This window comes from Symphalangus syndactylus, chromosome 21 (assembly GCF_028878055.3).
Source record: "Symphalangus syndactylus isolate Jambi chromosome 21, NHGRI_mSymSyn1-v2.1_pri, whole genome shotgun sequence".
Classification (NCBI taxonomy): domain Eukaryota; kingdom Metazoa; phylum Chordata; class Mammalia; order Primates; family Hylobatidae; genus Symphalangus; species Symphalangus syndactylus.
The window spans coordinates 44,094,504-44,112,437 of NC_072443.2; the positions used below are offsets into that span (position 1 = coordinate 44,094,504).

A 17,934-nucleotide genomic window follows, 5' to 3' on the forward strand; every position below is an offset into this window, starting at 1 on the left:
ACCCCATCTTCTCAGAAGGATTGTACCTCCATTATAGAGTGAGACTCTTCATTCTCTTCTTTGGATACCCTTGCAGTAGTTAGCACAATACTGACCTAGATCTTTCCCCTTCTCAACAGGTAGACTGTTTCAGAGGGAATGTCTCATGTGGCTTAATCCGGTAGTGGGAGACCAGCTAGTGGTTTGTGCTGCCAAAAGATACTAACATTTGGGGTTTCATCATTCAGCTATGTGTGATGAGAAACTGGGCTGCTTACCTGTTCTTCCTGCAGCGAATTGTAAAGGCAAGAAAGAAAAGTATCAGCAGAAGTCCACAGCTGAGAAAAGTCCAAACAATACCCAAGAGGACAGGAGATAATGAAGAGATGGTCTTACTGCCATGGTGGGAAGATGTCTGAGGACAGAATAAGGAGAAGCTGTTAGGAATGAAGGATCTTCTATAGGTCAAAAACAAACTGCCCCATCGTCACCAAGTGCTGGGAAATATGTATCCTGCATGAGCAGTTCCTCCTCCTACTCCTCCCCTTCCTCGTCCCCCTTTCCCTCCACCTCCTCCTCCCCAACACCACCACCACCACATACATCTGAGCAGCCCTGGCATCCTGCAGCTGCTCACTTACAATTATTGTCTTGCAGAGATCATGAAGGGGTCTCCGATCCAGCTCCTGGCCAGGAAAGCTGTCACACAATTCAGAGCAGTTTATTTCAGGCTCCATGTCACCACATGCCCCTGCTGGTGTGTGCTTATTCACAGTCTTGGTTACCCACTGGTAGGGATGCAGATCTTTGACTAAAACACAAGAGCAACTCAAATCTTTTCTTCAGAGGCCCCATTTTGGAGCTGGCTGCAGGCTCAGAATCCAGAGTGAACAACCCATTCAGGTAGAAGCGAAGGGTTATTTCACTAGTCTCCTTCATCAGACATCCTTCAACTGGTCACCCTCCAAAATCAGACATCCTTCAACTGGTCCCCTGCTGCCAGTGCATGCCATGTGAGTCAAGAGTGGACATCTTAGTAACCATCAGGCTACACAAGGTGATGATTCTGGTTAACCACCAGATGGCAGTCACTGCTCAAGTACCCTCACTCTGGTTCCTGAAGAAAGGAAAGCAATTAAACCTGTTAAACAAAGGCACGTACACACACACACACACACACACACACACACACACACACACACGTAAATGGTTTATTACAGAAGTTTTAAAATATCTATTTTAATTATATAGTTATATTTTATTATACACTTACATATATTACAAAGGTATCAAATATAATATATTTAAATAAACATATTTTAAGCCATTATAGTAAATTATATTTTTAAAACAAAGATAAAGCATATCTAACATTTTCTGCAGTTTCTTTTCATATCCTTTTTATGGCCCAGTACTGTAAAGACCTTAGCTTAGACTTATGAGCCACATTTTTCTTTTTTCCATACTGGGAAACCCAGTACCCTCCCAAGATCTTTCTATGCAGCTCATGGCTTAAGTTCTGTCTGATCCTGGACGGTGCTGGGCTCAGGTGCCCCATGCTGTCTCCACATATGATCTGTCAGTCACTCTAGCTCTTGTCCTCTCCAGTTCTTGTTCTCTATGTCCATTCGGCTGGGGTCAAAGAAAGGTACCCAATCTGCCTGCAAGAGTCTTTGTTTGTTTGTATTTAAACTGTGAGACTAACAGGAGTGAGATAGACTACTCAGACAATAGGGAAAGAAACTGGGGAGCTCTAGGAACTCCTGCACAGTGAGTGGCTGGCCAGAGGATGGTGATATTTCTCTCAGAAGATCCTCGCAATATGAATAATGTGATCTAAAGAGAAGCCCAGCCTTGTGGAACAAAGACAGAAAGGCAAAAAGGCTCAAATTAGCACCAGTAGAAAAGATAGCCATATCCCTAATCTTTAAAGCAATCAATCCCTTAATAGAGAAAATAGATTTGAAATTTTACCAGTGGTAATCTAAAAGAGGCTGCCACTTCTGCTTTGTGTTTTTTAAACAGCTTAGCACAGTTTTCTTTGATTGTGGAGGAAAATTGGACAAGGCAAAAATATCAATTACTATTATTTCAATAGCCACTGAACACAGGGCCCATGTTTAAGCCAGAACAACAGTGACAGGTGGAGAGTGCCATCTTTGGAGCCTGTGTGCTTAGGCACAAACAATATAGCACCAGGTGCTGACCATTCATTGGCCTCTCATATGTTCCTGAATTATTTACCAGGTTTATTACAATGAAATCCCAAGAGAACTAAAACCCACTATCTCCCATCAAGGCATTTAAATTCTTGCATATTCTAGTCAGATTATTGAATGCAAAATTAAGAAGCAAATATAAAAACCTATTTGCATTCTAATTTGGTTGAGACTTTAATTGCTAGAAAGATATTTTTTCTTTTCCTTTTCTTTAAGTTAGAGATTTCCTATTGTGCCTTCTAGCACAGAGCCATACTGCAAACCACTGGGAGGACTATTATGACATGATGGATTAGAAGAAAATGTATTTTTCCTATATTGCCCTTTTAATCATAGTGGCAAATAAGTACACTTACATTTGAACCGTTATTCATTCAATGTTTATATATTATTACATCATTTGGAAGAAGTGTATATGTATATGTATGGGTATATATATATACATAAAACCTCATTTTGTCCTCAATATAGTGTTTTGTGATGTAAACACCATTCCTCATTTTCAAATAAGTAAACTGAAAAGCAGAGAAGAAGAAAACCCTGCTCCAAATCTGCAGAGGAAAGAATCCCAGGAGTTTACATTCCAAGGTCAATGTCATCCCGGTATACACTCCACATGGTGCAGACACTCTGGACTAACCTCTTCCAAGAAGATACCAAGGGGCCTCTTGGGTTTCTTCAGCTTTAGTTCCCAGAGGTGCACTTCTGTGGGCTCCCTAGAGCTTGGCATGCCATAGTGCCTCTTTACCAGTAGTTCTCAACTACGCAATTTTGCACCTTTAGGGGACATTTGGCAATTCTGGAGACATCTGTGGTTGTCAAAATTAAGAGAAGGATGCTATTCACATCTAGTAGGTAGATGCCAAGGATGCTGCTAAACATACTATAATTCACAGGATGGTCCGAACAACAAAGAATTATCTGGCCCCAAATGTCAACAGTGCTAAGGTTGAGAAACCCTGGTCAACACTGTGCACCCCAGGTGGGCTGACAATCTTAAACTTAAATTATCTTTGAGGGATTCTGTAAATATGATGGGGCTGTCCATCTGAGCCTAAAGTCCTGGGGGATGCAACTCTGACTTGGAATAAATTTCTGAGCACATTCTAGAGGTACCCTTGGATAAGCTAAACTCACTGGCGTGGAACTCTGAATGCTAGGCCCCTCTTCGGTCCATGGATATCCAGTGTAGAAACTTTATATACCGTGATATTGGGCTCTTGCATGGGACAGGCATTAAACTGCAAACTCGGCACACATTCACAGAGATTCACACAAGAGGAGCTGATGAAACAATGAAGGGCTCAATCATTGAAAGGAAAGAGTTGAATGGTTTCAAAAAGTGTTCAGTGATTGGGAAAGTGGGTGGGGAGTTATCAGAGAGGGTAATGGTAAGACATCTGACCACAAGATATATACAGAATCGAAGGCACAAAGGGAAGGGTCTTCCAGGCCCCTCCAAAAGCTACCTTCCCCCTGTACCCTCACAACTAAGTCTCTAGGGAGAAACTGTTTATGTCACAGACAGTAGTAGACCCAAGGCCATGCGTGGTAGTGTTTGCAATTTATTTGACAAAGATTACAGAATCCTTCCCAGTGATTAGGATCAGGAAAACAGATACTATTCCCAAGTGCAAGATGGTCATTTGCAAGTTCACCCCTCTGTACAGGCCCGTATCTTTCTCACAAAATCTCTATTCTTCTATACATAATTTATGACCAGTCATACAAATAGTCTTTTAACAAGTTGTTTTGCAGTTGGTAGAACTTCTGCTTCTCTCTGTGAAGAATTAACTGCTGTGCGAATTGCTTTCTTCTGTGAACAAGTTGAACACCAGACAAAACACATGAAACAACTATTTTCAGACATTGTACAACAGATGCCACACAACTGGGGTTCCTAAGAGATATTGCCTGGAGGTCGTTTCCAGGTCACAGCACGTGGAGGGAAAACCAATCAGAACCTAGAATTCTACCTGAGGTAAGGGGAATGGATTGGAATTTGAGGATGTTGAGGTGGCTAGAATTTGTGGGGCAGAGCAATGAAGAAGAGGGAGGTACAGAGAGCGGGGAGAGCACTTTGGAAATCTGCAGAGGATCCCCCCCAATCTTCTTCTAAGTACTGATTTGGATACGAGCGGGAAGAAACTACCTGGAGTTGAAGAAAAAAACACTGATAGGCAATAGCTGAGTAATTCCTGGAGCTCACGCAGGGCTGAGACTACCCCTGTGTTTCCATCAGCCAGTATGGAGAGACCCCATAATACACAGGACATTGGATAGAATCCTCAGAAAAGCCACATCTTAGTAGTAAAAATAAATTAACTCTAAACTAGGTGTTACTCTGGATATACCCTAAAGGAAAGTCTCAAATGGATCAAAGTGATCTGTAAAAACTCAACTGTATTCCAGAACACAACTCAATGCTCTTAGAAGGAATATAACAAGATCCAGTGCTCAACATGTAAAATTCAAAATAATCACCAGGCATTCAAAGAAATGAAAAAATATGATCTATAACTATAAAGTTTTAAAAAATAGATAAATAATATCAGACACAGAAAGAATAGAAATGATATAACTATCACACAAGAACCTTAAAACAACTATTATAAATATGCTCTAGGATATAAAGCAAAATATGAACAAAATGAGGAGAGAATTGAAAGATAAAAAGGAGATCCAAATGGAACTTCTAGAGATAACAATATAATACCTGAAATAAAAATATAACAGATCAGACATTGCAAAAAGAAACATTGGTTAACTTAAAAACATAGCAATAGAAATTATCCAAAAATCTGACCTCATTTAAAATTGCTTCACACTCCCTCTGGCTTTTGTAAATGTTCTTTCTCTGATCTGCCTTTTCCTCCATTGTCCTCAACAGCTTTTATTTCTATTCATTTACTTTTTTGAGACAGAGTCTCACTCTCTTGTCCAGGCTGGAGTGCAGTGGCGGGATCTCAGCTCACTGCAAACTCTGCCTCACAGCTTCAAGCAATTCCCCTGCCTCAGCCTCCCTAGTAGTTGGAATTACAGGCATCTGCCACCATACCCAGCTAATTTTTGTATTTTTAGTAGAGACAGGGTTTCACCGTGTTGGCCAGGCTGCTCTCAAACTCCTGACCTCAAGTGATTCGCCTGCCTCGGCCTCCCAAAGTGCTGGGATTACAAGTATAAGCCACCATGCCCAGTATGTCCTCAACACCTTTTAATGTGTTATTTAATTTATTTATGTAGTGGTGTCCACTGACTATTGTTTGACTTCCCCCATTAGAACACAAATTCTGTGAAAGTAAGGATCTTAATTTTGTATGCCAGTGTATTTCCAGGTGCATAAAGAGAAAATGATTGATAAGAATGATACATGGCAGCAGATCAAGATGGCAAAATAGAAGGCTCCACTGATCATTCCCTCTGCAAGGACACCAAGTTAACAGCTATCTACACAGGAAAAAACACCTTCATAAGAACCAGAAATCAGAGCAGAAAGGAAAACTAGATCAAACTCAGCTGGCATGTGCAAACGGAGGGAGGATTTAAAACAGCCCTAGCCAGAGAGGAATCACCAATCCCAATGGTCTAAACTTGAGTGCCTGTAAACCTCACCAGGGAGGGCCACAGTGCTCTTTGTCTCCAAGTAAACTTTAAAAGTAGTCTAGGCCATAAGGACTGCAACTCTTAGGTGAGTTCTGGAGCTGAACTAGGCCCAGAGACGGCAGACTGGGAGTGCATGCAACCTACTGAGACACCAGCTGGGGCAGCCAAGAGAGTATTGGCATCACCCCTCCCCTTACCCCAGGCTACACAGCTTACAGCTCCAAAAGAGACCCCTTCCTTCCACTTGAGAATAGGAGAGGGAGAAGTGGGGAAAACTTTTTCTTGCATCTAGGATACCAGCTCAGCCACAGCAGGATAGGGCACTGGTCAGAGTCATGAGGCCTCCGTTCTAGGCCCTAGAAACCAGGTGACACACCCTGGGCCAGAGGGAACCCACTGCATTGAAGGAAAGGACCCAGCCCTGCCAGCATTTATCACCTGCTAAGTGAAGAGCCCTTGGGCCCTGAATAACCAGCAGCAATAACCAGGGACTATGTTGAGGGCCTTGGGTGAGCCTCTGAGACTTGCTGGCTTCAGGTGGGACTCAGTACACTACCAGCTGTGGTGGCTGCAGGACAAAACTTCTGCTTGACAAAAGCAGAAGGAAGTGTAAAAGGGACTTTGTCTTGCACCTTAGGTACCAGCACAGAGACAGAGGGTTAGAATACCAAGAGGGCTCTTGGAGTCCCTGACTACAGGACTTGACCCTTGGGCAGCATTTCTGGACCTTCCCTGGGCCAGAGGGGAGCCCACTGTCCTGAAGGGTGAGTCTCAGCCTAGGTAGCATTCAGGACAAGCTGATTTAAGAGAATGTAGGCCTTAAGGGAACATCAGTAGTAGTCTGGCAGTCCTCTTCATGGCCTGGGTTGGCAGTGGCCAACATGGCGAAACCCTGTCTCTACTAAAGGCAGCTCCTCTGCCTTTGGAAAGGGGAGAGAAGAGTGGGAAGGACTGTGTCTTGTGGTCTGAGGGCCAACTCAGCCACAGTATGATAGAATACCAGGTAGACTTCTAAGGTTTCGGACTCTAGTCCTTGACTCCTGGACCTGCCTGGGGGATGGGGGAAGGACAAAGCCTTTGCTCTAAAATCTGGAACACAACAAGGATGCCCACTGCCATCACTGTTATTCAACATACTACTGGAAGTCCTAGCTAGAGCAGTTAGATAAGAGAAAGATATAAAAAGCATCCAAATTGGAAAGGAATAACTCAAATTATCATTGTTTGCAGACAATATGATCTTATATTTGGAAAAACCTAAAGACTCCATAAGAAAAATGATTAGAACTGATAAATTCGATAAAACTGCAGGGTATAAAATCAACATACATTTACCCAAATAAACATGAATCATTCTATTATAAAGACACATGCACATGTATGTTCACTGCAGCACTATTCACAATAACAAAGACATAGAATCAACCTAAATGCCCATCAATGGTAGACTGGATGAAGATAAAAAAATAAAGTTATTGTAATACACAAGAACTTCACAATGCAATCACAAGTATCCATAGGATGGACCAAGCAGTGGAAAGAATTTCACAGCTTGAACACTATCTTTCTGCATATAGACTGGCAGACAAGAATACAGAAAAAAAGAAAAAGAGAAGGAATGAACAAAACCTCAGAGAAATATGAGATTATGTAAAGAGACCAAACCTATGACTTGACTGAGGTACCTGAAAGAGAGGGGCAGAATGGAACCGAGTTGGAAAACATACATCAGGATAGCATACAGGAGAACTTCTCCAAGCTAGCAAGATGGGCCAAAGTTCAAATTCAGGAAATGCAGAGAACCCCAGTAAGATACTCCACAAGAAGATCAACTCCAAGATACATAATCATCAGATTCTCCAAGGTGAAAATGAAAAAAAAAATGCTAAGGGTAGCCAGAGAGAAAGTCCAGGTCACCTACAAAGGGAAGCCCAACAGAAAACAGTGGACTCCTCAGCAGAAACTCTACAAGCCAGAAGAGACTGGAAACCAATATTCAACATTCTTAAAGAAAAATATTTCCAATCCAGAATTTCATATCTGGCCAAACTAAGCTTCATAAGTGAAGGAGAAATAAGATCTTTTTCAGACAAGCAAATGCTGAGGGAATTTGTCACAACCAGGACTGCTCTGCAAGCACTCCTGAAGGAAGCACTAAATATGGAAAGGAAAAACTGTTACCAGCTACTACAAAAACATACTAAAGTACAGAGACCAGTGACACTATGAAGCAACCACAAAAACAAGTCAGCAAAATAACCAGCTAGCATCATGATGACAGGATCAAATTCATACATAACCATACTAACGTTAAATATAAATGGGCTAAATGCCCCCAATTAAAAGTCACAGAATGGCAAGCTGGATAAACAGCCAAGGCCCATCAGTATGCTGTCTTCAAGACACCCGTCTCAAGTGCAAAGATACACATAGGCTCAAAATAAGGGAATGGTGAAAAATTTATGAAGCAAATGGAAAACAGAAAAAAGCAAGGGTTGCAGTCCTAGTTTCTGACAAAACAGATTTTACACCAACAAAGATAAAAAAAAAAAAGACAAAGAAGGGCATTCCATAATGGTAAAGGGTTCAATTCAACAAGCAGAGCTAACTATCCTAAATATATATGCACCCAATACAGGAGTACCCAGATTCATAAAGCAAGTTCTTAGAGACCTACAAAGAGACTTAGATTCCCACACAATAATAGTGAAATACTTTGACACTCCACTGAAAATATCAGACATATCATCGAGACAGAAAATTAACAAAGATATTCAGGACCTGAACTAAGCTCTGGATCAAGAGGACCTGATAGATATCTACAGAACTCTCCACCCAAAAACAACAGAATATACATTCTTCTCATCACCACATGGCACTTTTTCAGCAAAGGCAAAAGAATTGAAATCATAACAGTCTTTCTGACCACAGCACAATCAAATTAGAACTCAAGATTAAGAAATTCACTCAAAACCACACAACTACATGGAAATTGAACATGCTCCTGAATGACTCCTGGGTAAATAACAAAATTAAGGCAGAAATTGAAACTAATGAGAACAAAGAGACAACATACCAGAATCTCTGGGGTGCAGCTGAAGCAGTGTTAAGAGGAAAATTTACAGCACTAAATGCCCACATCAAAAAGCTAGAAAGATCTGAAGTTAACAACCTAATACCACAACTAAAAGAATGACAGAACCAAAAGCAAACAAATTTCAAAGCTAGAAGAAGACAAGAAATAACAAAGATCAGATCAGAGTTGAAATGAAAATATAGACACAAAAAACCTTTCAAAAAAATCAATGAATCCAGGAGTTTGTTTTTTTTAAATTAATAAAATAGGCAACTAACTAGACTAATAAAGAATAAAAGAGAGAAGAATCAAACAGACACAATCAGAAATGTTAAGTGGGATATCATCACTGACCCCACAGAAATACAAACAACCATCAGAGAATACTACACACACCTGTATGCACATAAACTAGAGAATCTAGAAGAAATGGATAAATTCCTGGACACATACACCTTCTCAAGACTGAAGCAGAAAGAAATTGAATCCCTGAATATACCAATAACACGTTCTGAAATTGAGGCAGTAACAAATAGCCTACCAACCAAAAAAAGCCCAAGATCAGACAGATTCACAGCTGAATTCTACCAGCAGTACAAAGAAAAGCTGATACCATTTCTACTGAAACTGTTCCAAAAAATTGAAAAGGAATGACTTCTCCCTAACTCATTCTTGAGGCCAGTATCATTCTCATACCAAACCTGGCAGAGATACAACAACAAAAAAAGAAAATTTCAGGCCAATATCCTTGATGAACATTGAGGCAAAAATCCTCAATAAAATACTGGCAAACCAAGTCCAGCAGCACATCAAAAAGCGTATTCACTACGATCAAGTTGGCTTCATCCCTGAGATTCAAGTTTGGTTCAACATATGCAAATCAATAAGTGTGATTCATCACATAAACAGAATAAAAGACAAAACCACATGATTATCTCAATAGGCCCAGAAAAGGCCTTCTATAAAATTCAACATCCCTTCATGTTAAAAACTCTCAATAAACTAGGTATTGAAGGAACATACTTCAAAATAGTAAGAGCCATCTATGACAATACCACAGCCAGTATCATACTGAATGGACAAAAGCTGGAAGCATTCCCCTTGAAAACTGGCACAAGACAAGGATGCCCTATCTCACTATTTCTATCCAACATAGTATTGGAAGTTCTGGCCAGAGCAATCAGGCAAGAGAAAGAAATAAATGGTATTCAAATAGGAAGAGAAGAAGTCAAATTATCTTTGTTTGCAGATGACACGATCCTATATCTAGAAAACCCCATTGTCTCAGCCCAAAAGCTTCTTAAGCTGATAAGCAACTTCAGCAAAGACTCAGGATATAAAAATCAATGTGCAAAAATTGCTAGCATTCCTATACACCAACAACAGGCAAGCAGAGAGCCAAATCATGAATGAACTCCCAATCGTAATTGCTACAAAAAGAATAAAATGCCTAAGAATATAGCTAATAAGGGAAGTGAAGGACCTCTTCAAGGAGAACTACAAACCACTGCTCAAAGAAATCAGAGAAAACACAAACAAACGGAAAAACATTTCATCCTCATGGATAGGAAGAATCAATATTGTGAAAATGGCCATATTGCCCAAAGTAATTTATAGATTCAATGCTATTCCCATTAAACTACCATTGACATTCTTCACAGAAGTAGAAGAAAACCATTTTAAAATTCATATGGAACCAAAAAACAGCCCGAAAAGCCAAGGCAATACTAAGCAAAAAGAACAAAGCTTGAGGCATCATACTACCCAACTTCAAACTATAGTACAAGGCTACAGTAACCCAAACAGCATGGTAGTTGTACAGAAGCAGACACATAAACCAATGAAACAAAATAGAGAGCTCAGAAATAAGATGGCATACCTACCACCAGCTGATTGTTGACAAGCTTGACAAAAACAAGCAATAGGGAAAGGATTCCCTATTTAATAAATGGAGCTGGGGGAACTGGCTAGCCAAATGCAGAAAATTGACACTGGACCCCTTCCTTACACCACATACAAAAATTAACTGAAGATGGATTAAAGACTTAAATGTAAAACCCAAAACTATAAAAAAACTCTAGAAGAAAGTCTAGGCAAAACCATTCAGGACATAAGCACAGGCAAAGATTTCATGACAAAAATGCCAAAAGTGATTGCAATGAAAGCAAAAATGACAAATGGAATCTAATTAAACTTAAGAGCTTCTGCACAGCAAAAGAAACTAATATTAGAGCAAACAGACAACCTAAAGAATGGGAGAAAAATTTCTGCCATCTATCTATCTGACAAAGGTTTAATAACCAGGGTCTACAAGGAACTTAAACCAATTTACAAGAAAAACAAACAACATCATTAAAAAGCGGGCAAAGGACATGAACAGACACTTCTCAAAAGAAGATATACGGCCGGGCGCGGTGGCTTACGTCTGTAATCCCAGCACTTTGGGAGGCCGAGGCGGGCGGATCACGAGGTCAGGAGATCGAGACCATCCTGGCTAACATGGTGAAACCTCGTCTCTACTAAAAAAAAATACAAAAAAATTAGCCGGGTGTGGTGGCAGGCGCCTGTAGTCCCAGCTACTTGGGAGGTTGAGGCAGGAGAATGGCATGAACTCGGGAGGCAGAGCTTGCAGTGAGCCGAGATCACGCCACTGCACTCCAGCCTGGGTGACAGAGCGAGACTCCGTCTCAAAAAAAAAAAAAAACAAAACAACAGAAGCTGCCAATGTTGTGGAGAAAAAGGAACTATTGGTGTGAGTATGAATTAGTTCAATCATTGTGGAAGATAGTGTGGCAATTCCTCAAAGACCTAGAAGCAGACATACCATTTGACCCAGCAATCCCATTACTGGGTCTATATCCAAAGGAATATAAATCATTCTGTTATAAAGATACATGCACACATATGTTCACTGCAGCACTATTCACAATAGCAAAGACATGGAATCAACCTAAATGCCCATCAATGATAAACTAGATAAAGAAAATGTGGTACATATACACTATGGAATACTATGCGGCCATAAAAAGGAACGAGATCATGCTCTTTGCAGGGACATGAATGGAGCTGGAAGCCATTATCCTCAGCAAACTAATGCAGGAACAGAAACCCAAACACTTCATTTTCTCACTTATAAGTGGAAGCTGAATGATGAGAACATATGGACACATGTGAGGGGGAAACAACATACACTGGGGCTTGTCGGAGGGGATGTGGTGAGGGAGGGAGAGCATCAGGAAGAATAGCTAATGGATGCTGGCCTTAATACCTAGGTGATGTGATGATCTGTGCAGTAAACTACCATGGCACACGTTTACCTATGTAACAAACTTGCACATCTTGCACATGTACTCTTGAACTTAAAATAAAAGTTGAAGGAAAAAAAAGAAAATGTGGTACATATACATCATGGAATACTATGCAGCTATAAAAAGAATGAGATTATATACTTTGCAGGAACATGGATGGAGATGGAGGCCATTATCCTTAGCAAAGTAATGCAGGAACAGAAAACCAAATACTGCATGTTCTCACTTACGAGTGGGATCTAAATGATTAGAACACATGGACACATAAAGGGGAACAACAGACACTGGGGCCTACTGAGGATGAAGAGTGGGAAGAGGGAGAGGATCAGAAAAAATAACTAATGGGTACTAGCTTAGTACCTGGGTGATGAAATAATCTGTACAACAAACCCCATGACATGAGTTTACCTATATAACAAACCTGTACCTATACACCTGAACTTAACATAAAAGTTTATAAAAAATCAGTAGCATTTCTATATGCCAACAGTGAACTATGTGAAAAAGAAATAAAAATGTAATCCCATTTACAATAGCCACACATAAAATTAAATATCTAGGAATTAACCTGACCGAAGAAGTGAAAGATCTGTATTATGAAAACTATAAAACACGGGTTACAAAAATTGAAGAAGAAACCAAAAATGGAAAAATATCCCATATTCATGGATTAGAAGAATCAATGTTGTTAAAATGTCCATACTACCCAAAGCGATCTACAGATTCAATGCAATCCCTATCAAAATACCAATGACACTCTTCACAGAAATAGAAAATACAATCCTAAAATTTATGTGGAACCACAAAAGACCCAGAATAGTTAAAGCTATCCTGAGTGAAAAGAACAAAACTGGAGGAATCACATTACCTGACTTCAAATTATGCTACAGAACGATTGTAACTAAAACAGGATAATACTGGCATAAAAACAGACTCACAGACCAATAGAACAGAATAGAGAACCCAGAAACTACAGTGAACTCATTTTTGGCAAAGGTGCCAAGAACATACACTGGGGAAAAGAAGGTCTCTTCAATAAATGGTGCTGCGAAAACTGGATACCCACATGCATAAGAATGAAATTGGACACCCATCTCTCACCATATACAAAAATCAAATGAAAATGGATTAAAGACTTCAATCTAAGACCTCAAACTATGAAAATACTACAGGAAAACACTGAAGAAAGTCTCTAGACATTGGTCTGGGCAAACATTTCTTGAGCAATACGCCACAAGCACAGGTGACCAAAGCAAAAATGGAAAAATAGGATCACATCAAGTTACAAGGCCTCTGTACATCAAAGGATACAATCAACAAAGTCAAGAGACAACTCACAGAATGAGAGAAAATATTTGCCAACTACCCATCTGGCAAAGGATTAATCACCAGAATATATAAGGAGCTCCAATAACTCTATAGGAAAAAATTTAATAATCCGATTTAAAAAATGGGCAAAAGAGCTAACAGAAATTTTTCCAACAAAGACAGACAAATGGCAAACAGGTATATGAAAAGATGTTCAACGTCATTTACCATCAGAGAAATGCAGATGAAAACTAACATACGGTATCTTCTCACCCCAGTTAAAATGGCTTATATCCAAAAGACAGGCAATAACAAATGCTGGTGAGGATGTGGAGAAAAAGGGACCCTTGTACACTGTTGGTGGGAATGGACACTAGTGCAACCATTATGGAGAACAGTTTGGAGGTTCCTGAAAAAACTAAAAAATGAGCTACCGTATGATCTGGCAATCCCATTGCTGGGTATATACCCAAAAGAAAGAAAAGCAGTATATTAAAGAGATGCCTGCACTCCTGTTTGTTGCAGCATTGTTTACTATAGCTAAGATTTGGAAGCAACCTAAATGTCCATCAACAGATGAATGAATAAAGAAAACGTGTACATCTACACAGTGACGTACTATTCATCCATATATAAGAATTAGGTCTAGTAATTAGCAACAACATGGATGGCACTGGAGATCATTATGTTAAGTGAAATAAGCCAGGCACAGAAAGACAAACATCACATCTTCTCATTTATTCGTGGGATCTAAAAATCAAAACAAGTGAACTCATGAACGGCGTATAGAAGGATAGTTACAATAGGTTGGAAAGGGAGTGGGAGGTGGGGGGAGAAGTGGGTATGGTTAAAGTATATAAAAATTTAGTTATATTGAGTAAGACTTACTATTTGATAGTACAACAGGGTGACTATAGTCAATAATAACTTAATCGTACATTTTAAAATGCAGAGTGTAAGTAGATTGTTTTTACACATGATCTTATCCCAAAAGGCTGAGAAGCGATAAGAGTATAAGTGGATTGTTTTTAATTCAAAGAATAAATGCTTAAGGGAATAGATACCCCATTCTCCATGATGTGCTTATTTTACATTGCATGTCTATATCAAAACATCTCACGAACCCCTAAATATATTCACCTATTTACCCATAGAAATTAAAAATAAAAAAGAATGAACATTGTCTTAATGACCTATAGAATAATAGCAAGTTGTCTAACATGCATGTAATTGGTGTTTGAGGGGGAAAAAGTGAGGAGGGAGGAGTAGAAAAAATATTTGAAAAATAATGACCAAAATTTTTCGCATTTGATGAAAAGTATAAACCTACAGATCCAAGCTTAACCAATCCCAAGCAGAACAAACACTAAATAACAAAAACAAAACAAGGCACAGAAATTGCTAAAAACCAGCAATAAAGATAAAATTTTAGAAGCAGCAGTCAGATTATGTACAGAGGAACAAGAGTAAGACTTACAACCAATTTTTCATCAAAAATAATGAAGCCAGAAGAGAATGGAATGGCATCTCTAAAGCACTGGGAAAAAGAAAGTCAGCCCAGAATACAATACCCACTGAAAATGTATTTCAGGAATGGAGTTAAAGTCATTTTCAGACAAAGAAAATCTGAGAGACATGCACTATAAAAAAATGTTACCGTTAGTTCTTTAGGCAGAAGTAAAATGATGCCAGATACAAATTTGGATCTATACAAAGGAATGAAGAGTGCTGGAAGTGGTAAATGTGTGAGTAAATGTAAAAAATTATTTTTGTTATTTTGTAAGGCTATGTTCATAAGCATGTACTTATTGGAAAAATACACAAATATTGAATTCTTTAAACCCATATCACCTATATTCTTTCATTTTTCAAGTACAGTTGCCTTAGTTCATATTCTCATTGCCAGTTGAGTTGGAGCCTGCATTACCAGAAAAAAAAAAATAATGAGAGTTCCAGGGCTAGGGGGTGATGGGACAAATGTATAGGAGGATGATATATATACATTAATGGAGACTCCCACAGTTACACCTTTGCTTTCTCCCCAAAATGCTCTTGCTGCTGATATTCATTGATTTAACTTTTTTCTTTTTGAGCCCCAACAGTGTGAAAGGAACTGTTCTAGGCACCTAGAATACAGTGGTAAACAAAATAAAGATCCCTACTTTTATAGAATCTGTGTTCCAATGGGGGAAGGCAAACACTAATCAGTGGACACCAATACATACATAAATTAAATAATGTATTTAAAAATGTTGAGGACAGTGGTGGAAACGGTAGATCAGACAAAGAGCATTTGCAAAAGCCAGAGGAGATATGAAGTGATTTTAAATGAAGGTGTCCTAAAAAATAAAAAATAAAAAAACCCCTAAAAAATAAAAGGCTGATTCTACAGTGAAAATGATGGCAGCTTTCCAGATTAATATCTCTTTTGTTAATGCAGAGAACAACAGTGGTGGCACTGATGATAAAAGACTGACTCTACTGGGAGTCAACTAATGATTATCAACTAAGTGAACTAAATTTGGAGAGGATTTGCTTCTTCCCTCTTCTTCAGGAATTTCTCACATTTCTGGTAACCTTCATGATGTATTTAGAGCTCTCTCTGTTTGGGCCTCAATCCGTCTTCTACAGAACCTTCCCATACACATCCTCATTTGCTCTAATCTCACTTGATTTTCATATTTCAGTGATTCCTGAGAGTTTTCCTTTGTTGTCTTCATACGCAGTTGTGTTTAAAATTATTTGTAATTCATAGAAATTATTTTAAAAATTTTTTAGTTTGTTTTTATTTAGAGATAAGGTCTCACTCTGTTGCCCAGGCTAAAGTGCAGTGGCATGATGACAGCTGACTGTAATCTTGAACTCTGGCCTGCTACCTTTTGAAAAAGAAAGGAGATAGGATACATATAGGTCATTGGCTTATTTTCAAAAAGTAATGGAGGCTGGGCACAGTGGCTTACGCCGGTAATCCCAGCACTTTGGGAGGCCAAGGCGGGCGGATCACTTGAGGTCAGGAGTTTGAGACCAGCCTGATCAACATGGTGAAACCCTGTCTCTATCAAAAATACAAAAATTAGCCAGGCATGGTGGTCAGTGTCTGTAGTCCCAGCTACTCAGGAGGCTGAGGCAGGATAATTGCTTGAACCTGGGAAGTGGAGGTTACAGTGAGCCGAGATGGCACCACTGTACTCCTGTCTGGGTGACAGAACGAGACTCCGGTCTCCAAAAAAAAAAAAAAAAGTAATGGAAAAATAAAAGCATTATCTATAAGGGGAGTAAAATAATAAGGGGGAGGGCACAGAGAGGCAAAATAGACCTCTCAATCTTCATAGATTTGACTCTGAAACCAAGAAAATATTTTACATAATTTAGAAACAAAATTAAATCAGAAGAAGAAAACTATCCTTAAAAATTGAAGACAAATTGAAATAAAATAATTGTATATGAAGTTGATGGCATAACCACATAGAGAAACATTATTTTAAGTAACAGTAATTTGATTAAATATCCTAAGGACAAAAAATACTCATAAAGAAATCTTAAGCTCCATTAGGTGGGTATTTTTCCTGTTTTATAGATAGATAGAAACATATACACATACATACCTACATACATACATACATAGACATACACACCTATATGTACCTATTAGGATAAAGGAAGTAATTATGTTCATGTTATTGGAAACCAAGATTTCAAAGTAAGAGAAAAAACATACACATATAAAATAAGTTATATGAAAACCCTTTAATCTTTAAATTGGAAATAACAATATGAACTCAGGATTTATTTTCTTTCTAAATCACTCTTTTTCCTAATTTGTTAACTGAGTCTTGTAAGTAATGACGACCCAGTAACAATAAACACTTCAAGTGCCCAGATTGTGTTCTATAAAACCACTTTTCACTGAAAAAAATCAAGTTTCATTAACAAAATGGTCAATTTGAGTTACGCAATGAGAAATATATGACATAAGCCTGGAACATCTCATCATGCTAGGAAAAAAAAGTATCAAAAACTACAGAATAATGTCAAAAGGACATGAGTTGATGGGCTCCTACTGGCCCACAATAGGATAATTTGAGCATCAAAAAGAATAATTACTGCAATACACTGAAACATACACAGCACAAAGTAAGTACTCAATAAATGCTTATTGAATGAATGAATTTATCATCATGGGTATTAATAGGATATCGTTGAATGTGTGGTCTACAACACTGACTTAGTGGCTCCTTCATGAGGACCCATAGTACAAATTTCTCTTCCTCTTGAACACAGAGAAATACAAATACGTTTTTATGTCATGGAATAAATACTATTATGTTTATCTTTTTGGGGCCACTGGAAAGCTCACAATCAAATTTATGGCTCATTTATAGCAACTATGCAGTTTCAGGTATCTGTGGCTCATTTTAGTATCCTATGACTATTTTTCCTT

The 17,934-nt window shown here is 38.8% G+C and overlaps 1 protein-coding gene across 2 annotated transcripts in view; it reads right to left on the reverse strand.

Annotated features, from left to right (window-relative positions):
• Nucleotides 1–17,934, reverse strand: part of GPR156 (G protein-coupled receptor 156) — a 121,819-nt gene that overhangs the window by 79,873 nt on the left and 24,012 nt on the right. For both annotated transcript variants that reach the window (XM_055259891.2, XM_055259890.2), the window contains exons 2-3: nt 621–1,096; nt 258–394 (exon numbers count right to left, since the gene is read on the reverse strand). In XM_055259891.2, the coding sequence (XP_055115866.2) occupies nt 258–394; nt 621–716 (233 nt within the window). In that variant the 5' untranslated portion in view covers nt 717–1,096. The remainder of the gene's footprint in view (nt 1–257; nt 395–620; nt 1,097–17,934) is intronic.